Source organism: Myxocyprinus asiaticus, chromosome 4 (genome assembly GCF_019703515.2).
Source record: "Myxocyprinus asiaticus isolate MX2 ecotype Aquarium Trade chromosome 4, UBuf_Myxa_2, whole genome shotgun sequence".
NCBI lineage: Eukaryota > Metazoa > Chordata > Actinopteri > Cypriniformes > Catostomidae > Myxocyprinus > Myxocyprinus asiaticus.
Genome location: NC_059347.1, coordinates 15725104 through 15752154, shown reverse-complemented (window position 1 = coordinate 15752154; position 27051 = coordinate 15725104). Strand labels below are relative to the sequence as shown.

General features: G+C 37.9%; 1 protein-coding gene across 2 annotated transcripts; it reads right to left on the bottom strand.

The window, feature by feature from the left end:
- LOC127439858 (probable E3 ubiquitin-protein ligase DTX2) lies at positions 1-25580 on the bottom strand. Of its 2 annotated transcripts, XM_051696123.1 has the most exons (9): positions 24806-25580; positions 22951-23539; positions 14697-14755; positions 11721-11858; positions 7382-7446; positions 6624-6785; positions 5165-5326; positions 3677-3766; positions 1-1940 (listed from the first exon to the last, which is right to left on the bottom strand). In XM_051696123.1, the coding sequence occupies exons 1-9, from the start codon at positions 25104-25106 to the stop codon at positions 1680-1682; spliced, it is 1827 nt and encodes a 608-aa protein (XP_051552083.1). In that variant the 5' UTR covers positions 25107-25580; the 3' UTR covers positions 1-1679. The 2 variants fall into 2 exon arrangements, with proteins under 2 accessions (XP_051552083.1, XP_051552084.1); XM_051696124.1 differs by lacking the exon at positions 11721-11858.
- Between the last annotated feature and the right edge of the window lie 1471 nt (positions 25581-27051).

Below are 27051 nucleotides of genomic sequence, written 5' to 3'. Positions count from 1 at the left end.
TCATGTTCAGTTATTTTATTGCTGATTAGAAGTTGAATATATATTTATATGTACAGTTGCATACATCGTAAACTCGTATGAATATCTCATGTTGTGGAATGAGAGATAATGGACAAATTAATAATTGAATGAATTTCTACAGACTCGCAGTGGTAATGTAGCTTAATCCAACACTGCTGATTGTCACTGTGGCACTGTCTAATACTACAAATCAGAAATCATGATGTGGAATATCATTTTGAATCCTATTTTCAGGAGCTAAAACTATAAGCATTGGATTTTTTTTTTTTTTTAATTAGTAGTTTTACTAAGCCATTCCATTTTTTAATATATATAATTAATTCACAATGTATATTGAAAAAAAAAAAAGGGGAGGGGTAATTGCAATAGAAAAAAAAAAAATGGTGTGGATGTTACTGAATCAAAACAGAAATTTAAGTCCCCTGTGATCGTGACTGATAATTTAAAAAAATAAAAAATAGCAGCAAGTGAAAGAATCACTGACTTGGAAACTAAGCCAAAATGTCTTTAAAAAAAATATAAACTAAAATCATAGCTGCAGATTCTGTAAAAGTGCCATTCATTAATGAAGAAATCCATTTTACAGTACTAGTAAAGATTTAGGATTTGCATCGATGCTCTAGATTCATTCCAATAGTATGATAATATCTGTTACATTTTAGGTGATCTGCTGTAATTTAAGTCAGAAAAGACATCGCAGTCCTAAATTGGCGACAGAGGAAGGGTCTCATCTTGGTGTAAAATTCAGGCACCCTCATAAGTCAGCAACTAAAATATTATTTAAAAATGAGCATTGCGCTTCTGCAGATGTATGTGACCATAGACACTTGTATGAGATCAACTGCTTCGATTAAAAATATATCTGAACCAACTTTAGCTGCCTTAAGATACGGTGAAGAATAAGATGACGACCATGTCTGTGTCCCCATGTGTGTGTTGATATTCTAGCCATACAGTGGGGAATGGATGAGGGAAATGCCATTCAAGGAATAGTTCAATCAAAAATGAAAATTCTGTCATCATTTTTTTATTTTTATTCCATGGAACACAAAAGGAGATATTTTGAAGAATGCACTGGTCGCCCTTTTCCAGGCAAATACAATTAATCGTGACTGGTGCTTTCAAACTTAAAAAAGGATGGAAAAACACCACAAGAGTATCATAAATGTAGTTATTTTGACTTGTGCACTATAATCAGTCTTCTGAAGCCATAAAATAGCTTTGTTACAAACAGATCAAAATTTAAATCATTCACTGAAAATCTTAACATCCGCCCTAGCTCTTATGCCTTCAGTTCATGAGAGAATTAACAATGTCTGATTGTTTATATCTATGTATCCTTTTTTTAAGCTTGATCGCCCCAGTCCCCATTCATTGCAATTGCATGGAAACAATGACCAGAACATTCTTAAAAATATCTCCTTTTTGTTCCATGAAAGAATGAAAGTCATATGGGTTTAGAACACCATGAGGGTGAGTAAATTATTTTCATTTTTGGGTGAACTATCACTTTAACCCTACTGACAAATCATCGCCTATTAACACAGATGCATTCACATGCATCCAACCTTATGCTGCACAGCATTACTAGCAACTCTAGTTTTCCCTTTTCATCAAGTTTAATTAGATCTACAAACAAGTAGATCGAGTTGTAAAGTTCACATTGCTGAACCTTGGGCCACTTGGCTTTGTGCGTCTCGTTTTAGGCAGTCCTCTGTAACACCCTGTGAGGCCAGTTCTGAGAGCACATTGTCCAGGTAGTTGGGGTCTGGGTAGCCATGGCCGGACACATTGGACATCATCTCTGTCTTGTGGTGGATCTCATTCCATATAACTGTGTCGGGTTCCCCTGTGGTGCTTGAGGTGCCCACAGTGAAGATGAGGCGCCGTGTCCACGCCACTTTCAGCAACTCCAGTACCTGGAGACAGTTACCATGGAGATGATGAGTGCCTCGGATTTAAAGTAAACACAGTGTGTGGTTTGCTCACAAAGAACGAGGCACAGACCAAAGCAATGTGCAAAGATCAACACAACACAATACATGCTGAGCAAGACCTGGGTCACGATCCAATATATACTGCATTTCTTTTGTTATTGCACTGCGGTATGCGATTTATTTTCTTGCAAGTCCTTCATGCAAGATAAATTGTATGCTGTTAAAACCCACATGCTCAATGCTCAAGAGCTCTTTGTACTATTTAACAAACATCAATCTACTTTGTTAAAAGGATAGTTCACCCAAAAATCTAAATTCTGTAATCATTTACACACAATCATGTTGTTCCAAATCCATATAACTTTCTTCCTTCCACAGAAAAGAAATGTTGGGCAGAATATAAGCCTAAGTCTCCATTAACTTTCAATGTATGGAGAAAAATGCAATGAATGTGAATGGAGACTGAGTTCTACCTAACATGTGTTCCACAGAAGAATAGTCATACAGGTTTGGAACAGCTTGAGGGTGAGTAAACAGCATCAGAATTGTTATTTTTGGGTGAAATATCCCTTTAAACGATAAAGGAAAATTATCATAAAAGAAAATCTATCAGTTGCAATAGCAGCTGTCAAAAATAGTCTTTGCCATCAATTGAACCTCTTCAGCTCTGATGCATATTTTGGCTGCCACCTGCACTTTTCACACTTAAAATTAAAAGCTCACTTCACACACTGACAACACTGACAGTGGACTAATTGCAAAATATTTTTCTCAATTTGCAAAAAAATCCCTCTCATAAAAAAATATTCCACTACTTCATAAAAAATGCTGTATATATTTACAATATTACATTGAACATCTTTTTATTTATTTGTTTTGTCCTGTCATTGAAAGCCTGTGATTCAGGCTCTGTTTGCTCCCTGCTAAAAATGTTAGTTCATTCCATTAGATGGCAGCAATTACTAGGAAAAATTAATTTTCCTCTATGCCCTTCCATGACAATATACAGATCTTAAATGCAGGTGGCGCTCTAATGCAGATGAGCACTTACCATGTGCTCGTCCATTGGCATTCAGTCTATTTTGTAAACCCACACATCTTCCCCACTGTTTCCTTGAATATCTCGGCCTCTGAGTGGACTAGAAGCTTTATCTACTTGTTGCCGGAAAACAGAAATTCTAATTTTTTTTAATGGGTAGTTGGAGGTAAGTAAAAGCAGGCAACAAGTGTCCAGCATACAGTTTATGGAAATTCCTTCAATAGTGTTTAAAATGCATCCAAGGATGCACCGTAAAGTTGGTTGAGAGAATTGCCCAGAGTGTGCAGATCTAGTATGTAATTTGTAAGTTTTCATTTGTTTAGTATTTAATTCCCATACTTTCATTTGTCATTGAAAGCTATTATTCTGAAAGTTATTATTTACCATGGAAATTTCAGCTCCAAATTAATGATGCCCTTATTTCTTATTCCAACCACAGATATGTAATTTTTGCCAAATTAAACCTTTTAACACCATTTCGGTGGAGGTTTGTGAATGGTAGCACTGTAAACCATTGCTTTTGTGATTAACAGATGCAAAACGTCTGCGTTAAAGTTTACTAAAAAAGTTAATCCGGTAACTGTATGGCAATTTAACAGGTTTTATATGTGAAAGTGGTTTATGATTCAATGTGTGGCATCAATCTTTATATGAACCAAGTCGATTCTCTTTCTATTACCTTTCTGCCTTTGTCATTATCAGGAAGGAAGCAGAATCGAGGGAAACCTCTGCATGTATACGGCTGTCCTGGGTTTGGGTGCTCCGGACCCTGCAGAGAGAATGGAGTGCATTAATATTAGTGTTTAGTACATTGCCGAGGCAAGGACAAAATTATTTTCACACAAAGGAATGAACAGTTGCGACCGGTCAGAGGAAGCCGAGCCTCCTCAAAAATGTATTAAAAAAAGAACATAACAAAAGCGATAAAATTAACACATTTTGTTTTTCAATTTACCAACTAACATACACAACTCAGAGGCAAAATTAAATTTGCCTCCTTCCACGTTCATAACCAATTATTATCAGACGTAACCATTCAAGCCATTCAGCTTTCAGTATCACATTTATTCTTCATTAAGACAGGTGAAGAGAAACTTTCAAAAATATGCCAACGATGGAATAAAATCTATTGGAAGATCTAAAAACGTGTGAAAGACTGAATGAAAGGATCACATATAAATCTGACACAATGAAGCAGTGGAAGATAGAGTTAGTCTGCACATACTGTATAAGGTGAGTAGATGTTACTGTACATGGAAAGGAGCCCTCCATTCATTTATAAATGTTTGCATTGATTGCAGTCTGTAACTGCTGCTGTGTCATTTGTTTCTTTTTTTTGTTGTATTGACAAGTGTTGAGTTGGTGATTGGAAAGATTATAACACAACAGTAGCTATCATGACTATAGACCTTATTCACGCTAGCGCCATCTTTGATTTGATTCACAATGAGGCTGTGAGGGATAGACTTAGTCTCTTCAATGGCACGAACAGTATAAAGCTGTATAAAATCTCCTAGATCACATCTGATTTTCTACAACTCATGTTGTCTGGAGTTCTTTGTATACAGAATGTTCTTGGACAAATATTTTATCAATGTTTTGTCCGCAGAACAATCCAAAAACACTTTAAACTGCAGTACAGCCCATTGAAGAGACTGTAAGTCTATCCCTCACTACCTTGTTGTCCTTCCCATTAAAAAACAAAGATGGTGCTAGCGTGAATAATGTCTATTTAAAGATATCAGGGAGAGGACATCATCTGTGTACAGGAGCATAATTATCAGCAAAAAACATATAAAAGACATGATATTTAGACACGGACTGCCGCTGGGAATGAGTCAGTTATGCATCATAAGACACCACTTTGATCTCGGACACTAACGTTGGACAGCTGGATGGAATTATTTGGCAGGTTCATATAGAGCACCAGCACAGTTGTTCAGTTTTTTGCATCTTCTAAAAAGGGGTTACTGTTAAGTATACACACAAAACATGGTTCATGTAAACAAGTCCAAAATTAACTGTCACTAAATATTATTAAAAAATAAAATAAAAAATAAAAATATATGGCCATGAAACTAATTCTGACTTGCATTTGCCAAGTGATAATGTTGGACCCTGCATATAAATATAAAACAGCACTATGCAGCACTGGTGTTAGTCAAACCTGTATTCCGGGTGGGATATTGTAAATGATTTGTATAGTGCCGCAGTCTGGGTGTCCAGGCAAAGACTGAGGAATACTGTAGATCTCCATCTTGCCCTTTGGTTGGGTGCCTGTCTTCTCTCCGTAGATTGTCTTACATGAGGGGCACTGTAAGCTCCCATCCTATATTGTGACAAGATTCGACAAGTGGAAAAAACATAATGTAATGAACTTCTGGAATGACACCAAAATTGCACAATAGTTGAAGACAAGAACTGCGCTATTCAATTTGTTAAGATCCCAAATACTTCACAGTAATTAACAACTAGGCCCGGACAGAATCTGTATTGCATTTTCTGCACTAATTTTGGAAGGAAATTTGCAGAATTCTGCTAAAATGGATTTAAAGGTGCAATCAGTAATTTTTTCCTCATTAAAAAACTTTTACTCCAAAAGAACTGAATTATAATTTTGAAACATTTGTATAAAATCATGACCACTCACATGAGATGAGGAGGGCTCTAGTCATATAAGTAACCTTATAAAAGCTCTTTTATGCTACATGGGGGAGGGGCGCCCTCATGTAGGCTGCCATTTTAGAATCACATGACCAGCTGAATACTACTCACTTAATCTCAGTAACAGTCTTGTTATTGGACACTTTCACTCTTGGATTAAATTAATCATGACTGATTGTGAATAGTGAATTTCTACAATGGCATCTGTAACTGAAAACTATTGATTTTGAATGATGCTTCCTCCACACCACTAGGTGTCACTGTAAGTCCAAGATGACACGAGCAAAAAGTTACTGAATGCACCTTTAAACATGTTGTAAACATATGTTAAATGAAGCTGAGCACACTGCACTTTATTTAGGAGCTAAAAACAAATTAGCCAAAATATTTAAAGGAATAGTTCCTCTAAAGTTCCCACCCCTTGCTTGTTTGTGTATTAAAGGAATATCTCACCCAAAAATGAACCATTCTGAAAATTCTGTCATTATTTACTGTAATTTTGTCTGTGGAACACAAAAGGGAGAGTTTGGAAAAATTGTCTGCATCTGCTTTTATCTTTGATAAAATATGCTGCAGGTCTGACGTCTGGCTGAGACATTTTATGTTATTGACGTCCAATAATGGATTGGGAAAATCATCAGTGAATGATGACTTAAATCTCAATCTGTTCCTCACACAAAGCTATCGTATGGCTTAAAGACTTCCAATACAGCACACACGTCATATGGAATACTTTTAAAGAGCTTTTTGTCCTTTTTGGAGCTTGACTGGTGTGGTAACTATAAACTGTCATTGTATGGAAAAGGTCTATGTAAGATTCTTCAAATTTCTACCTTTTTGTTCGATGGAAAAAAATAACACCACACAGGATGGGAGCAATATTACAGCGAGTGCCGGGCATTTAAATTCTTCAGAAATGCTACAGAATCCACATTGCTTACTGATGGTAAGGTAATGCACACCTTTGTTCCGTTGTTGTACATGGCCAGCATGCAGAGCATGTGGAAGGTGTGTCCACACTTCATGAGTTTGCTCACAGTGTTGGGCTGAAGAGACTGAGAGCACTCAGCAGGGACCTCATAACCAGACGGGCAGGCCAGGCGCTCCATACAGATAATACAGTCCTGAAACCACACACCCACATATTAGAAATCTCATAAGGCATCCTGCAATACCACACCTTCACAATCAGAGGTTACATTTCCAAAATAGTATACAGCGGGGACCAAAAGTCTGAGACCACTAGTGGAATAGTTCTTTTATTTTGCATTCAAGCTGGCATAGACTGAACAATCTGTGCAAAACCTGATGATCCATGTGTGGAGATGGGGACGTGGTCAAGCGACATTCTGTGGAGAGTGAGGCCGGGAGAGGAAAGCGGTAAGGATTGACACCTGTGGGAAATTATCCCTGCTATTTTGTGTTGGGGGGGTGGGGGACTGACACACAAAGCCGTAATGTGTGTGTTTGAATGTTCTGCTGAAAAGCATTATTTTGCATGTTTCACTGCAAAGTGTTGTCAATAAAAGTCTCATGCCAACTGTTTACCTGGCCCCCACTTCCTCCCCCATGGCTACACAAGGGATCTATTACACCATGTTATCCAGCATGATTTGAGAATGTTCCAAAGAGTTTTAAATGTCTCTGACTTTTGGACCCCCGTTTAATTTTTGTGAGGACCTAAAGAAATAGTACTTCAATAAACAGACTGTAAATATACCTCATCTGGGACAACAGGCACTTGCTCCATGTATTTCTTAATGACTTCTTCTGGCTTCTGAGGGGCTAAGGACACACATATAACACACTTTGAATGCGTCAACTAACAAGCAACCAAATTTAGGATTCAGATGTGACCATGGAGTTTACATTAACATACTTTATCCAATATCCTCTGAGGTTAACATTCAGATATTAAATTCTTCACAGTTATAAACATGTATTCAGAAAGTATTCACTCTTTAAGCATTACACAGACACTTACAATAAAATGTATTAGACAATAACTACCTTGCAAGCTTAATTTGATAAAATCTATTGTGTCATAATTAGTGCAGCTTATTTACAGTACATGAAAGTGCTGTGAGCAAACTACGTTTACTTCCTGGCAATTGCTATTTTTCAGTATGCTCTGGTTACTCTGGTTTCTAAAAAGATCAAATAATCCATAACATTTTGCTTTTCTATTAAGCTATGATACATAATATGGCATCACCTTTCCAGTGTATTACCAGGGATCAACAACAAATTACCTAATGCAAAAATGCCATCCTGGTAAACAGTTTGTTTTTAATGAGCATGTTTACATGCACAATCTAACACCAAGTGTACTCAATAAGCTGACAACGTGTTATGTTACGTAAACGCCTTAAACGTGTTCTTTTCTGGGAAAAGGTCATAAACGATTTAAGCAAAACTCGATTTTTGACAGTTACTCTCATTTTGCTTTGCATATAAACACTATTACCGTCAGCTTATTCGGTGTGCACATGCATGTTTGTTTTGACAACTTGCGTTGGCGGTTTCAAAGCCGTTCACACTGACAGGGATTAAATCACTGGAGGTTGCTGAGTCCAAGACGGCGACTTACCCCCTGCTGGTAGATGCTGTAACTACACCATTCTCGGGGCTGTTTTACCATTACTGGTCATTTAAAAGTTGTGACGAATTGCAAGCAGCATATAAATTGCAAATAGTTAATGCTTTATCAGTGGCAAAATTTTGTAGGGCTCTTGAAAGCATGAAATGGACTTACTTTCCATTTCCATTATTTAAAAAAATAAAAATCTAAATCCAGAACTGAATGCCCATCAGCAAAGATGGAAACATGCAGGTCACGTACATCTGGGGAGGTCATGCATCAGCCAAGTAGCTGCCATCGAGATGAAAGGGAATGCTAACCGATTGCTTCATCCATGTATTGCAGACCTCCTTGTTGGAGTCTCTGCGGTTTTGATGGTTGCCATGCGCTACTGCTCATTTGCATAAAGTTGAGTACTGTTCAGGTTTGCCGCATCGCCAACTGTCATAGTCACATGTCAACGCATATCACCATGACTTAATTTTATTGTAAAATCAATGTAACATCATTACATTATCATTGTCAGTGTGAACCCTCTGTATTGATTTGCATGAAACCCTTAATAAAGCAAAGCAATGCAGAGTGCCTAAAATACCCTCAACCAAGGGTAAATCACTGTAATGCACAGCCTCGAGTGGCTTATTGCTTTTATAAAAGGGTGACAACAACACTATAATAAGACGACAATGTTCAATAAATAGTTACATAAAAGTAAACAACTCTTCCGCAAAGTACTTGACTAAATGTAGTGCATTCTAATGCAGTAACTTGCCGCATTAAAATATAATTCAACTGATGTGCAGTCAAATGTGTTCGTATATTGTCTATTAAGAGTTGATAGAGAATTTAGAGTCATTTTATTTTTATAAAACAGGGTTTTATAATACAATTTTCCCAAAACAACATTTTTCAGAGCTATTGCCTTTGTGTTGGACATACAAACACACTCACTATTTAGGTCACAGATCTTAGTGTTTTTAGAGTTGTCAGCCAGCAGTGCAATAGCCAGTTCAATACTGAATATGTGTTTAGGATGTTTTAGTAAGCTGATATTAAAGCAGTAAACTCACATTGCTTGTGAGTGTCAGTCTGAACCTAATATGTCTTCTCTAGTAAAGTGGGCATTAAATTAAATGGCAAAAACTATATAACAGGTTATGTAGTGTTAGAGTGTAACAACAAACAGACAAGTGATCAATTGTTATTCAAAAAAAAAAAAAAAAAAAAAAAGAAAAACAGCAGACATCCGTCTACCATGTCCCATAGGTGAGCGCAGGCAGGTGTCAAGCCGTATACCATCAATAGTGCATTCATTGTGGTGACAATAAGGATGGAAGCAAGGCGTGATCGTGATGGCACAAACATGAAATGGGTGAAAACATGATGACAGAAGCAAGCGATAAAGAGCAACATATAAATGTCTTGGAATAGCTGGAAGAGCCAAATCACTTAAATCCCACTGAAACTAAAAAGCTAAAACCCATGGCAAAAGAAAACATTGGAAGTAGAATGGTAAAGCAAAACAACAAACTTTAAAGGAATACCATGAACAAAAATGAAAATTCTGAGATTATTTAATCACCCTCATGTTATTCCAAACCCATATGCTGTTATTGTTTTCCAACAAGCACAAAATTTCTTGCTCTTCTTTCTCATATAATGACTCATTATTTTTTCTAGACGTTTCAAATCTGTTTCTATAAAATGTGTTGGTATATTGTGATACATATATAATTATCAACCAATAAATATTGTGATATTATTTTTTGCTTATATCGCCCACTCCTACTTCACATAGATATTTTTAAATACCACAACAGTTCATAGTGGCCAAGTCTGTCAAGCTCCAAAAGGGACACAGAAATCACCACAAATACAGTCCACATGACTTATGCACTATATTCCAGTGCCTGTATTCACAAAGATTTATCTTACAACTAGGATGTCTCCAAAGAGTTCCTAGCTAAACGTTCCTTATTGAAACCTATTCACAAAACTACTAAGAGTATATTTTACTAAGAAAATCTTAAGGTTACTATAAGAGTACGGCAGAGTTAACATCTCTCGCATGCTCTCTTTTAACACCCCAAAGTGATTGGTGCTATTTGTCGGGAAAATCATTCTAGACAGACAGCGGGAAGTGTACAGTTTATTATTATATTTATTTATTAACTGGCTTTTAAAAAGACTACAAGTATAAAATAGCCATGGATAATACAGAACCCACACCAAAGACAATGGAAGCTTGTTGCTTCTTGCTCAACTTATATGGAAACACATAAGAGAAATTTTGAGGCGTCATCACCGTTAATGCGAAAAAGGAAGCATACGAATAAACGTTTCCACATCAATGTGGCATTTCCTTTGATTTTGCAAAATATCGAAGAGTTTCAGAAATGGTGGCACTCTTTCTCAGTCAAGAGCAGAGACTGCAGACTTTAAGTGACAAACATCTGCCACAGGTTCATTTGTTCTGTGTAATTGTAATCATACACAGCAAACTCATATTTTTTGACTATCATTTAATGTAGCCTATTTATATACAAAATGAATATATAGATTCATCCCTCATTGGCTACATGAACTTCATGACATTTCACCCCAAATTTTAGGCTAGGTTCTGTTAAGATATTGCTCAAAACTTTTATCTCTGGAGTAACTGGGTTGTTTTGGTTCGTGGGGGAGGTAATTGCATCCCTGACTAAGTTTATAATGATAATAAATAAACCATGTCATTATTTTATTCTAATATATTGACTCGATTGCGATGTGGCTTGACAACAGAATGCTTTGGAACATCTGCAATTCTTTCTTAAGGATTTAGGAGTCCTCAAGAAGATTTCTAAGTTGTCGTGGGTTTAGGAGCTATATATAATTTTTTTATGAATACGGACCCAGGTCTTTTGAAGCCATACAATAACTTTGTGTGACAAACAGACTGAAATTAATGTCATAATTCACTGATAATCTTGCTCTCCAATGAGCGATCAATTCAAGAACCGAATCAGTCTGATTAGTGAACTGAGTTGCTCTTTTGCACAAGTTATTTTCAATGAACTGACTGACTGATACAGTTCTGGAGTTCAACTCACTGACTCAATGATCCAGTCACAAAACAATCTGAGATCAGATGACTGGAGAGGAAGATTATCAGTCAATAATATCGAATTGAATGCAACTCTGTTCCCTATACAAACCTTGTGTATGGTTACAAATGCTTTGAATAAGCTGACTAAACTACTTTGACAGATGTCATCATATGGAGAATAGCATAGCAAAGATTATATATATTTTTTATATTCCACAGAAAAAAATTATAGCATATGGTTTTACAACGAAATGAAGAGGAGTTAATAATGACAGAATTTTCATTTTTAGGTGAACTATTCCTTTAAATAAAAAAGGACAGCAGCAGTGACGCTTGCAGGCCAGCAGAGGGCATAGGTTTTAGTCAGGCTTGTTGGCGGTGCTGAACTACCTGTCCTGGACTGTCTCTTTGCCCTCTTAACGGAGCTGGGCTGGGCTTTGGTGGGCCTGCTGGAGCCACGCTGGGAGAACGGGGCTGTCATGAAGCGAACTCCCAGTCCTGCAGCTGACATCAAAATGGAAGCCATGCCTGGAACGGCGGAGGCCATGTGGAGACATGCAGGAGGAGGAGGGGAGGAGGGGGGGAAGAGGAGGAGTGGAGGAAAGGAAGAGTGATGAGCCAAGAGTGGAGAGGCCAACCACAAGTGGGGCATGCTCTGATGAGGTCAAGAGAAGATTAGGGTCCTACTCACTTCTGCATCAACTACAGGAGAAATAATATCAAAACACATCCATCTATTGGTGCTGACTACTGTACAACACTTGCAGTGTCAGAAATGAACTTTTACATTTTTTGGGGGCATTTTTTACATTTATGGAGGCACATTGTTTTTTCTTCCTAACCATTTAAAACAAACTGTGCCTCATCCGTTTATGTCAAGTCAGTTTCCGCTTGCTTAGAAGACCTGCTTCTTCATTAATTGAACAGTAGGAACTGATCTGAATGCACAAATAAATAAATAAAAACACCTATACAAGGATTTAAAATATCACAAATTCACAAGGTATAAATGTATGAATGAACTGGCAAAGCCCTCAGGGCGACAGATATTTATGGGGCTGTCCCATTTTCATAATCGTCCCAGTGTACTGAAACATTTGCTCAAATTCCCAGAAAGCACTGTATAAACCAGCGAGTATCGGTTGATCACTACATTGACTTACTGGAAATGTTGTCACAAATTCTTCTCAATTTGTCAGAAATGGAACATGAGTGCACAATTCATAATGGCGCTTTACTTTCTGACTTTGTCAAATGATAAGCAAAACACATCCTACCAGAAGGATATTAGCCATGGTGTATTATAAAGCGACTATATGTTTTAATGTGTGACCCGAGTAATCAGTGTCCCAACGTGTAGTGGTTCAAGGCCCTTGTGAGTGCTCACAACATAAATTCATCGCATACAGAATTAGGGTATGGAACGAGGTAGCCTTTAAGGCACATTGGGTCTGTTCCAAAACCTCATGAGCTGCCTCACTGCCTCCATAGGCAGCTGCCTTCTGTGGCAGCATCCTTACTGAAACGGAGCCTCATATGTTAGCAATTTGCAATGCTTTTCATAGGCAGTAACTCCCTGCGCCATACAAATAGCGCTTCTCACAAGCAAAAGGCAGGAGACTCGACTCCATTCTGGGATCGTCTTCATGGACAAGGATACATATGATGATGATACCTTAGAATTTGAGGAGGCAACATAACTAAGGCACCTACCTTTTGGAAAAGCCTTCACGCCGTGAGCTCTGACCCATTGTGATCTGATCGCTCAAAGCACTTTTGGAGATAGCCAGTCATGTAAGTGTAGTATAAATGCTAATGTGCTCATGTGTCTCAAAAAACATTGAAGGACAACCTATTTCTGTTACAAGTAGCCTAATCGTTGTGCCTCCCCTTTACTAAGTCACAAATGGTCACAGGAGACGCATTTGAGAAGCATGCCAATACCAGGGAATCCGTCTCTGGGCTGACCACTTGTGATTAAAACCAGGTATAAACAGGGCCTAACTGTTTCCAGCTAAACACAACCTTAATTTAACGTCTTTGTTTCTGAAAACTCTGTCTACATGCTGTTTTATTAAGAGTTGACATAAGCCAGATCAGCACTATGAAGTCCCACAGTTACATCATGTTTTTAAAGATGACTGTATTCAAGACAGACCCAAGAGCACCCCACCATCAGTCTATTGAAAACAACCCTATAAATGTCACTTCGCCCCAGATCTGTCTGTCTGTTCCCCAACTACCTCATTTGTCTTAGTGCTGTGGCTGTCTGCTACAAGAACAACAGCTATCCACAGATCATTAACTTGACACTTTTTAAAAGCTGAGCTCTTTTATGACACATCAACTCAATACCTACAAAATGATGACTCCGACGGACAACAAAAACACTGAGGTAGAACCAAGACCGCACGTCAAAGTCTGTGGCATGAATAAACTTACTTCACAAAAAAATGTAATTCTGTCATCATTTACTCACACTCATGTTGTTCTAAACCCATATGACTTTCTTCCGAGGAACACAAAATTAGATAGTAGGCTGTTCATTCCATTTACCATTCACTTTCATTGCATGGAAAGAAGAGCAGCATCAACATACTTTAAAATCCCTCCTCTTGTGTTCCATTGCAGAAAGAAAGTCATACTGGTTTGAAACGACATGAGGATGAGTAAGCCCAGTAAGCCCAGAGTATACTTCGGTCAAGACGCGAATGCAAGATGTCTGCATACTGGAAACGTGGCGCAAATTTCATCAGCAGAGTGCTCGAGCACTGAACGTGTGCTGCCCGATTTTTCAAACCATGCGTACTGTACTCTGAACGAGGAGAATTATTTGCACTAACTAGTGGGTCCACAAGGTGGCAACACTCACAACTGAGCCTTTGCTGTCATGAAGAAGCACTAGAAGATGTAATCGCCACTTAACATCAGGAGACAAAGGTAGAAACAACAACAGCAGATGTGCGCATCAAGAGCGCATGGGTGAGGAGGTCAGGAGATACCTGCATTTGTATAACTTGAGTCTGAAGGAATTTAAAGACCTCTTTATGGGTCTAAACTCCTGAAGTGAAGTAGTCCAGTATCTCATTGCAGTCGTAGCACACATGCGGCAACCTCTAACAGACTAGTGTCCGACTGTATGCATATGCTAAGCATTTGCATCAAATCAGAAGTATATTTTAGGCTTAAATGGCAAAAGAATTTTCAGTTTTTGGTGTGGTTCATACTGACACTCCCAAGAAACAGTTCAGCTGCTACTGCAATATCAAACATCTTTCTGGAACAGAAGAAACCAATGCACCACTGTAACGACAACAAAGAGGGTTTTTTCCTCTTGTGTGAGGGCATGACGGCTGAGTGATGTACCTGCCAGTGCCGCACTCACATTACTGGATCCGTTCATTTGTAAGGGGACAGTTGGAACACTGTGGAGACAAAAAACATAGATACGTAAATGCACACAAATGCAGCATTGAGGACAACAGCACTTGACACTGACATTCAATGGATGTACAGGAGACAGAGTGAATATGATAGGTTGAGGCTGTTTTAGATGACCTACTAAAGAGAAAATGAAAGCAAGGTACTTTCCTGAAGGAAATCCCCAGCCTTTCTCAAGCAAGTCATAGTAACATGCTGTGGACCTTATTCATAGTAGTGCCATTTTTCATTTTTGATAGATATGACAATGAGGCTGTGAGGGACAGAATCCGAGTATCGCATATTGCTTGCGTATACCGGCAACAAGTGTCGTGCGAAACGACCATAGAACCCTCCTCCCCGTCCCCCCTTCAAAGGTTTTACACTATTTGAAGGAGATCCCATATTAACCAATTGTAATTTTACAGTAGTGATAACTGTAATAACTTTTGGTGGTAAGGCTATTCAGGGCTCCAGACTAAAAAAAAAATGACTGAGGAGCCATTAGCTCCTTACCTGAAACATTAAGGAGCCAAATGGCTGTTTTTAGTCACCATATCATACAACTGCTCGATTTAGGTTGTTGTTCAGAAATGAGACAGAAAGCAGAAGAAAAGGAAGACCGCTGATAACCCATTAATCGGAGGTTTAATAAACAATATATATATAGTTGAGAAAATACGCAAGTTTGCATTCCCCTTTTGTCTCAATGTTCACACTCCTTTCATAATTCATACAAATATAAGAGATAAAACTTTTTATTTTATTTAGTACTGGCCTTCAGAATCAACATAAGAAGCTATTTACATAAAGCATAACATAGTAGGCATATAGTAGTGTGTTGCCTTCTTAAGCAGTGGGGTGGGACTTTTAATTATAAAGAAACCGAAGCGGTGCAGCGAGCTCGTCAGAAACAAAACGGGTGAAAAGCGGCTCGAGACAGACTGGTGGTGTGCGCTCTAAATATGTATTCAATAACTTACAAGATGATATCTGACGAAACCGCACATGAACGCGCACAACCTGACTGTCACCAATGGCGACTAGATTTTAAATGATTGTCCCCATCAATTATTTTTGGTTGCAGTCTGGAGCCCTGCTCATATTAAAATAACATTACTGGTATTGACTATAAAAAGTCACAGATGATGTTGTGGATAATTGACATGCCTAGTAACGGAGGTTTTAACATACCAAGCACATTGAGGGTCAACGATAATAGGCCTAATCAACAAATAAATGTCATATACTCGTATGCACATATATAAATGAAGTGAAAAGAAACAATCCTTGAGAACATTATATTATATTGATCCCAATGGAAGAGAGAATTGCATAAAAAAAATTGCAAAAAAAAAAAAAAAAAAGCGAACAAAAAATTACAACACCATATAATACACACTAATATCGTAGCAAAAACGTAATAGCATAAAGTCTGCTAAATTACACAGATTGTGATAAGGATCTCAGAGCGTTCACTCAAAGCCGAGCACTGCATAATGATCCTCTACTGCTCCCGTTGTGTTTTTAATACCGATGATCACTCATAGACAAGCATTTCTGTATGCATATTTGGGACCTTGGTAGACTGTTTTTATGTCATATTAGCCTATTATTTACCATCTGAAAAGTCACATCCTCTTACCACACGTAAAATATAAGTTTTGTCTCTTATCTTCACACCCCCTGCTGGTGACTTTTGCAAGTGCTGATGTGATGAGTTATGTAAATTAAAAAGTTTTTTTTTTTAGATTTTTGTTTTTCTTCTCCTCAATTTTAGTTTTGAGAAGGCAAATTGGGAAACAAAAAAATAGAAAAAGGCTAGAATTCTACTTTCTAAAACATCAATCTATGTGTTTGTTTTTATTTTTACAGAAAAAAGAAAAAGAAAAAAAAAGAAAACTGTTTTTTTGTTGTTTTTTTCAAAACGGATATGGAATGAACAGAAGGTACATGGATTAGACAGCGCCCGTCGATTCAGTGGGTTATATGTCTGTTTAAAGTGTCTTGGATGGTTACACTGATAAAAAAAATTTGACAAAAAAACATGAGTTGCATGAGTTGTTGAAAATTTGATGTAATCTACAAGCTTTTTACAGCTTTATACAGTGCAAGATGCCATCGAAGATACTATAATTCCATCCCTCACAGCCTCATTTTCAATCACGTCAAAATTCAAGGAATCAAAGGCGCTACTGTGAATAAAGTCTATGGCACGTGCCATGTCTTTTAAACAAATACGATCATAAATTAGATACATATAAAAAAAATTAAAATAGGGATCCAAAACTAAGGCGATCATAAATTAGGTACACACATATAAAAATAAAAAAATAAGGATCCACTGACATTTCAGCTAGTGGTCGACCGATATATAGCCGAGGCCAATAAAATGACCGATATTCTGACTTTTTTAATTATCACCATCAGCCGATACATTTTCCTGTTTGGCCAATTTTTTTCTTGAGAACGCTGAGAATCGCCTGCTTGCATGTGAAGCAACTGTGAAGATGATTTTGTACAAAGCTACTTAGGGAAGTATGTGTATGTGCTTAACCTGGAAATACAGTAAAATATATAATGTATTTTCTGTTCAGTTTTTATTATGAACTTTCCTGTTGAAATAAAAGGTGTCAATAATAAGTGTTTTTTATATATATATATATATATATATATATATATATATATATATATATATAAAAATTTATTTTTGCAGCACTAAAAACAGCACATGGTTTTCAGTTTCATTAATGAACCAGAATGACCAGAATTGCGGTTTGGGTTTCCAGAGAATGTTCATTCCGGAGCAATCAAAGCACACATCAACTAGAAACTATATGTGAGAATCCAACCCTGAAGTGACACGTTTCTAAATACAGGCATTTCCTGGTTCCCTTTCAGCCTTTTTTTTTTTTTTTTTTTTAAATCAGAGGAGAACAATACAATCCCTACATCAGGGTCTTCCCTTTCCACTCGACACAATAAGTGCAGACCTGATGTCCTACTCATTTCCTAAATCAGGCCTTTACTCATTTTCTCCATGTAGAGGGGAGGCTGACACTATTACACTGTAAACAGCCAATTATAGTATCGGGGAAAAAAATGGGGGATAATGATTCTTCTTGCTCTTGAGCTGAAATCAGTCCAGATTGAGAGGAAATGATGTTACCATAGTGGTCTTCCTGTTCATCCCACATTTAAGTCATCGTTTGTGAAATCACTTGCTTTTGCAATGTCATGGCTGTGTTATCCTTTGTCTGTGCTTTGCTGATGGACTATCAATGCTCAAGTCTTCACATCAAAAGTTTTTAATGAGAAGCAAAAAATGTGTTTGCCTTCTACAACTTAAACAAGAGGAAGGACACAATAATAGGAAGGAGAGATGCTTAGTAGCTGATGTAATAAAACCTTTGGACCTTTACTCTCATTTGAAACTCTGCGGGTCAAACATTTGTTTCCTTATCACAACAAAAAGCTTGCCGTCATGTATTTTTAAACTGCTCCCTGTGGGAGGACTTCTATGCTTTTGCAAAGTCCTTGAAAAATATGGCAAGTCTCTTGCCCTCACAAAGGGGTTTACAAATTACGGTGGCAGTATAGAGACACAGTGTTGGTATCAGATTGTAATACTTTGGTATATATACTATGGCACTGAAGGATAACCATATTAATGTACTATGACATTTACAGATGAAGTCAGAAATTTACATACACTTAGGTTGAAGTCATTAAAACCCATTTTTTAACCACTCCACAGATTTCATATTAGCAAACTATAGTTTTGGCAAGTCGTTTAGGACATCTACTTTGTGCATGACACAAGTAATATTTCCAACAATTGTTTACAGACAGATTGTTTCACTTTTAATTGACTATATCACAATTCCAGTGGGTCAGAAGTTTACATACACTAAGTTAACTGTGCCTTTAAGCAGCTTGGAAAATTCCAGAAAATGATGTCAAGCCTTTAGAAAATTAGCTTCTGATAGGCTAATTGGAGTCAATTGGAGATGTACCTGTGGATGTATCTTAAGGCCTACCTACAAACTCAGTGCCTCTTTGCTTGACATCATGGGAAAATCAAAAGAAATCAGCCAAGACCTAAAAAAATAAATAAATTTGTGGACCTCCACAAGTCTGGTTCATCCTTTGGAGCAATTTCCAAACACCTGAAGGTACCACGTTCATCTGTACAAACAATAGTACGCAAGTATAAACACCATGGGACCACGCAGCCATCATATCGCTCAGGAAGGAGACACATTCTGTCTCCTAGAGATGAACATAGTTTGGTGTGAAAGTGTAAATCAATCCCAGAACAACAGCAAAGGACCTTGTAAAGATGCAGGAGGAAACAGGTAGAAAAGTATCTATATTCACAGCAAAAAGAGTCCTATATCAACATAACCTGAAAGGCTGCTCAGCAAGGAAGAATCCAATGCTCCAAAACCGCCAAAAAAGCCAGACTACAGTTTGCAAGTGCACATGGGGACAAAGATCTTACTTTTTGGAGAAATGTCCTCTGGTCTGATGAAACAAAAATTTAACTGTTTGGCCATAATGACCATCGACATGTTTGGAGGAAAAAAGGTGAGGCTTGCAAGACAAAGAATACCATCCCAACCGTGAAGTATGGGGGTGGCAGCATCATGTTGTGGGGGTGCTTTGCTGCAGGAGGGACTGGTGCACTTCACAAAATAGATGGCATCATGAGGAAGGAAATTATGTGGATATATTGAAGCAACATCTCAAGACATCAGCCAGGAAGTTAAACCTCGGTCACAAATGGGTCTTCCAAATGAACAATGACCCCAAGAATACCTCAAAAGTTGTGGCAAAATGGCTTAAGGACAACAAAGTCAAGGTATTGGAGTGGCCATCACAAAGCCCTGACCTCAATCCGACAGAAAATTTGTGGGCAGAACTGAAAAAGCGTGTGCAAGCAAGGAGGCTTACAAACCTGACTCAGTTACACCAGTTCTGTCTGGAGGAATGGGCCAAAATTCCAGCAGCTTATTGTGAGAAGCTTGTGGAAGGCTACCCAAAACATTTGACCTAAGTTAATCAATTTAAAGGCAATGCTACCAAATACTAACAAAGTGTGTGTAAACTTCTGACCCACTGGAAATGTGATTATAGAAATAAAAGCTGAAATAAATCAATCATTCTCTGTACTATTACTATGACATTTCTCATTCTTAAAATAAAACAATGATCCTAACGGACCTAAAACAGGGAATGTTTTCTACGATTAAATATCAGGAATTGTGAAAAACTGAGTTTAAATGTATTTGGCTATATAAACTTCTGACTTCAACTGTACATGGTTTAAGGTACATCAAAGAAAATGATGGTACTACCATTGTGCATGTCCAAAAACTATGGTAGTACAAGAATCATGTTACTTTTTGATGCTTTTTTTTTGTTTTTTTTTGTGCTGCCCTAAATAAAAAGATAAGATAGAAAATATGAGTAGGCCAATATGGACAATTCATAAAATGGATTTAAAGTAGAGGTGGACCGATATATCGGTTTTACTGATTAATCTGTGCCGATAGTTTCATTTTGAAACTATTGGTTATCGGTCAAATGCTGTGGCGATAATTGATTTTTGTATTATTATTATTATTCCTCCATGTTCCTCTGTGGCCGGCACTGGAAGATTCTACAGTTATAATGACTTGGTTCTACAGTATAACAGTAGCCTCTAGATGTGAAATACATTTTATTTTATCCTCCCTTTAATGCATACTTTGTTATTTTGATTAGATAATCAAGTGTTCTATATACATCATGTCTCCAACTTCATATCTTTTGAATAATAATAAACCTTTTTCCTAATTAAACCTCATCTGGTAAATATATATACACAAATCCCTTCATCTGATGAATATTTAGGATATAAAGAGCTTAATTTAAAAAATATTTACATACAGATTATTGTAAGGGAGCCAAGTCTCCATTTCAAAATAAGAGTCCCCAGTGTATTGCGGGATTGTTTATATTTAAGTCCTGTGTTAAGCACCACATCTTCATTTTTTCCCCCCTGGCAATTATTGGGATTTTGGTTGCACAATAAAATGTATTTGGAATTGTATTCATTTTTGACTCATGTAGCATCTATGTCTGTGCCCATCATAGTAAGGAAAGACCCCAACCTAACCCTAACATTCTACAATCGATATTTAAAAACTATTGGCCAATTAATTGTTTTCTTGCTGTATGACCACCTTAGTTATCTGCAAAATACACTATCTGTCAACCTCTAATTTAAAGAAACATATGCAAGTCATCATTTATTTCCTCTCATGACCACCTAAAAGGTGTGACAAAAGGAGATATTTTGCAGAATTCCCTGGCTGCTCTTTTTCATTCAGTGAAAGTAAACAGGAATCTCCATAAATGACAAAAAAAGCACCATGAAAGTAGTCCATATGATTTGTAGGGGCGTAAATCGCAAGTTTCATCATGATATCGATTCTCTTAGCCAGTGATCCGATGTTTGCCGGTACCTTAAGTCTAAAAATAAAGTCATATACACGTGATGATCACTCGTTTGATGACAGCTCATTGCTTGTGTAATGCAGGAAAAACTACAGTGAGAATTTGTCATCTCTACAACAGTCAAGCAAGTCTTTCAATCCAATGTACTTACTGTACATACCCACGACAGAAGAGTATGTGCTATCCCGTGTTTTTTCTTGGCTACATCTTCTACAGTTGTATTGAAAAATTCTGTTACAGTTTACAGTGATAAATTTTAGTAAGGGTGTTGATGTTTAGATGTGAAAAGACTTGTAATTGATGTGGGTGCAGAGCAGGTGTTTTTTCTAGTCAGCGCTGTTCAGAATTTCACAGCTGTTTAGCCATTTGCCATTGTTGAATTGCTCCAAAGTGCTTTAAAATAGAAAATTCACCTGCAGAATTAAAATGGGTCGTATGCACCACGATATCGAGGGAAGCCCGATTTAATCGCGCATGTGAGCCACTGTACATTATCCTGACACCGAAGCTCGCAGTCCTGTTGATGCGTGCGCACAGATAGTGCAGTAGAGCAGATGACTGAGTAAATTTGGGGTGGGTAAAAATTGTTTTTCCGATTAATCGCGTTCTTCATTTGAATGATCTCAATATCGATTCTTAAATCCCATGATCGATCTTTCACTCAATGTGCAACCCTCTACTACAATGATCACGCGCATTTGCAACTAAATTTCACACTATGCGACTAAAGTGAATATATTTGGCAACTGGTTGGTAAATGTTTACATTTCACTCACCAGTAATTGTGTAGTTTAGTCGTGAAGTGTTCAGCAGCGAAATCCTTTCACAGCGTGTTGAGAGTAAAAGTTGTTCCGTGTAATGTGTATCCAAAGACGAGATCCACGCAACCCATTTGTCATTGAATACGGTCTCTTTTAATACCCTTCCTGTTCTTTACATTCAGTTGTTGATCAAAAACAACTACAAAAAAATTTGTCGCACAGATGAGGTAAAACCATTCGAGTCTTCTCTAGTTAACATGCGCTCATTTAAAGGCGCTGTGTTTACAGAAATGCCATTCTTTGTTAAAGAGACAGTACCGTTTTAGCATGTGTTCAACAAATCAATGTAAATACTTGTAAATAGTACAAACTATGCAATTTAACAATATGTAGCAAAAATACTGTTATATAATATCTTACTTATTGATTGAATACATTTGTTCATTTTTAAAAAAGCCAAAATGTGACCAAAATGATGAAAAAGTAATAAAATATCATTAGTAAAATTTATATTTTCCTAATGTACCAAGTTAAAAGGTCCCCTGTATAATTAACAACATTAGCTGGGAGATCATTTATTTTATATGCAAGCAAAAGTGACATTATAATTAAAATAAACCCATCTGAATCGATATTGAATCAAATCAAAATCGTAAGTAAATCGAGAGCTTGTGAATCGGAATTGAATTTAATCGGGAAATCTGTATCAATATCTAGCCCTAGAGTAAATGTTAGAATTTTCATTTTTTTATTAACAAGATTACGATCTATAGAACTTATCTGTGGCATACTGCTAATTATTACAATAATATGGCCTATATACAGTATAACAGCAAAATCTGATCCACACCAATAATATGACAGGAATAGAAACACTCTGCTAACTTCCACATATATCTTGGGAAACTAAACTAGGCCCACCGAATCAGTCTCACCTTGAACCGTTGGCATGGTGGCCAAAAGCTTGTGGTGGTCCTGGGGGATGAACCATGGAGGTGGAGGTCCCCCAGGGGCCGCTCCATAACAGGTTTCCCACTGAAAGAGGTCTTCTGGGATAGGGCGAGTAGACTGAAGAGGGGCTAGCTCCTGGAAGTCTTCCATGTTGGGTCTGGAGGTTGGGTCGGTTGGTCTGCCCCGCGGAGAAGGAATGCCGCGATCGACTCGGCATGGGACCAGCAGAACTACTGTTGCTCATGCACTGCTGACAGGTACAGGCTGGGCCCGAATGAATAACCGACCCAGAGGCGAGGGGATACGGTGTACTGCCCTGCCGCCTTACGCGCCGTCTGTAACTGGAGGACTTGTTGACCTGCTCAAGAGCTGTGAGGTCCACAATGTAGTTGTAACCATGTGAGCTGAGGTCTGCTGTGGCCTGCCCTGCTTGGTAACTGTGCTCCAGCAAAATGGAGGTTCGTATCTCGTACGCCGTCCAACTTCCTTCATCATTCGCCCATTCCCAAAGAACACCGCTACCCAGGGCGGACGACTGCGGGAACAGGCTTCGACGCACCGAGCGCATCTTTCCTAAGAGGAGTTAAAAAAAGAAATCACAGTAATAATGGTTCCCATTTCACAAAAATAATAGTTTTATCATTTAAAACCTAGATATATTGTTCAATAGCAAAACAGTATTGAACTTGAGACCAGTTGATTAAAAATATTTGTACAAATGGCCCAGAAAAGTGAAGTTAGTTCTTAAAAAAGCATAATTTGTTTGCAGAGGGCCACTTTTGTTTGATATTTTGTTATCTACTGCAAAGAAATTCAAACATTTGTAGGTGTGGCTTAAGTGTCCAAATACTTTTTGGGACCACTGTATGTCGTCATTATCTTTCTAATGCACATTTACATTTTTCTCTAACTAAAACAAATGGATTCTCTGGTTAAATGTGTGAAAGAGTTGTATTTCATCAACGAAATGTGCTGTGCATCCTGTAGGAATCTGATAGCTTATTTCCTGATATTTTGTCACCTCTTTCCTGTTCATTCCACAGAGACCACAGGTGTCAAATGTCGTTAAACATCCCCCCAAAACAAGCCTAATCTCTAGCTAACAGACTAAACACTATATACAGCGATCAGCCACAACATTAAAACCACCTGCCTAATATTGTGTAGGTCCCCCTCGTGCCACCAAAACAGCACCAACTCGCATCTCAGAATAGCATTCTGAGATGATATTCTTTTCACCACAATTGTACAGAGCGGTTATCTGAGTTACCGTAGACTTTGTCAGTTTGAACCAGTCTGGCACTCTGTTGACCTCTCTCATCAACAAGGCATTTCCATCCACAGAACTGCCACTCAATGGATGTTTTTTTTTCTGGCACCATTCTGAGTAAATTCTAGAGACTATTGTGTGTGAAAATCCCAGGAGATCAACAGTTACAGAAATACTCAAACCAGCCCGTCTGGCACCAACAATCATCCATGCTATTATCTAATCAGCCAATCATGTGGCAGCAGTGCAGTGCATAAAATCATGCAGATACAGGTCAGGAGCTTCAGTTAATGTTCACATCAACCATCAGAATGGGGAAAAATGTGATCTCAGTGATTTGGACCGTGGCATGATCGTTGGTGCCAGATGGGCTGGTTTGAGTATTCCTGTAACTGCTGATCTCCTGGGATTTTCACACACAACAGCCTCTAGAATTTACTCAGAATGGTCTGGTGTTTACTAAGATTGCCTTTGTTTTATGTTAGATTTTGTTAGAATTTTTGAAACTATTTAGTATGAGATTTCTCATCATCTCAGGTCTGATGAGACGCGTCTGCCATCACACTCACCTGTGTCTTGTCTGAACTGTTTAAGGTTGGGGATGTCAATGATGTATGCAGCCAGACTGGGGTCTACCTGTCCCAGTGAGATGCTGCTGGCTGTAGATGCTCCTCTCTGATGCTGGAGACACTGCTCGATGTAGCCGCACACCTGTCCAGTGTAGGGCCTCCAGTAGCCCAGATCATCCAGCCATTCCCAAACCACCACCATCGGCTGAGCCTGTCCTGGCACTCCAGTGGAGGAGGCTGCGAAAGATGGTACATTTCTAGATCCACTCCCTCCAGAGGCAAAACTAGAGCCTGTTGCCATTTTTCCAAGAGAAAAGATCGCCACTGCAGGAACTGACCTCAAAATACACCAGCAACTGGAGTAAAGAGAGTCCTGTAAAAAGCTGGGCCAGCTAGCAACACAGCGCCTCGGTTTCACCTGATTTACATCCAACGAACCAGTTTTAACCTCTAATAAATCGACCAATGTCGCCAAAACAACCTCTTATTCAGCAAGACACACTTATTTAGCCGCAGATGGGAGTGTAAACACACTGACGTCGCATCATCTTGGAGTCGCAGCTCCAGTTTAGCCGCGTCTCGCGTCTCTCTTCGCCATTCAGTGGGTTACTGTTGGATTACTAGGCAAATAAATAGATATCATGTCATTAAACTATTACTGTATTATAATGTAATCAGGTCGCGAATAAAAACATACTGCTCGGCATTGTTCTTTTTAAAGCGCGCACTAGAGTTACTTCCTCTCCTGCGGTGTCGGAGTGTGTTTGTGTCACTGGTGGTGGATTCCCATAGAGAGCACACACACACACACACACACACACACTGTGAAGCCAGACACAGAGAGCCATTTCCTGTTAATCATCTTTGTTTTTTAACAGGCTTTTCTGTACGGGCTTTTACAGGTTTGAAATAATACTAAGTAGTAAAATCGTTTCAGGTGACTTTTAATTTGGGTCATATTTTTATTGTGTCACGAACAAATAATGCAGGTATTTTTAAAACATTGATAAAACAAGTGTTATCTTTTTAATTACTTTTTAGGTGGTTGCTAGCGATTAATGTGGTGTCTATCAAATCCATTCTGTGTCCTAAATCTTAAAATTAGATTATGTTATGCCAAAGCGAACCGTCTGAGTGCACAGGACTTTTATTTTGAAAGACTAACTATAGTTGATAGCTAAGCAAAATAAAAGTCCCTCTCTACCGCTTGCCAAAGGGCCATACACAAACGTGACGTGTTGTGTTGTAAATATTTTGTGTGCCCAACCAGTCCGTAATTCTGAAGAATAGATATATCACTAAATTATTTTGATTTTGTGCATATAGTTTTGCATAAAACCTTACAATATGAACTGTGAAGACAAATCCTATCCTCACTAAGTGATAACATACTCAAATTATTTATCAAGTATTACAAACAACATTGTAGCATTGTTTGCTTCTGTGTGAAGCTTGGGACTTTCTGAAAAATAATAAATGAATAAAAGTATGAGTAAAATATTTATCATTCATTATTTGACATTAATTGTCATAACAGGCATAACACGGTCAAATTCAAGGATAACAAAATAAATAGTTCACCCAAAAATGAAAATTCTCTCATCATTTACTCACCCTCATGCCATCCCAGATGTGTATGCCTTTCTTTCTTCTGCAGAACACAAATAAAGATTTTTAGAAGAATATCCCAGCTCTTCGGGTCCATACAATGTAAGTGAATGGTGACCAGAAATTTGAAGCTCCAAAAACCACAGAAAGGCAGCATCAAAGTAATCAATATGACTCCATTGGTTAAATCAATGTCTTCAGAAGTGATATGATGTCCTTTTTTCTATAAATGTCCACTTTCACTTTTACTACTGCATTCTTCTTTTGTCTTTGACGATTCACATCCTTCCTGCATATCGCCACCTACTGGAAAGCGAGGAGAATTTATAGCAACAAAAAAAAAAAGAGGAGTTAAATATTGCCTCTGGAGATCGTTTTAAAGTTTTGACCAAAATTCACTAGCATTGTATGGACCAACAGAGCTTAGATACTTTGTTTTCAGCTAAAGAAAGTAATATAAATCTTGGATGGCATGAGGGTGAGTAAATGATTGGAGAACTTTCATTTTTTCGTGAAGTATTCCATTAATGTTTTCCCTGCTAATATTGCTTGGGCTGTGGTCCTTGCACAACATATTATTCCAGCAGATGGCGCTAATGATAGTCCCTTATGTATGTATTACACATTCTACACTGTCA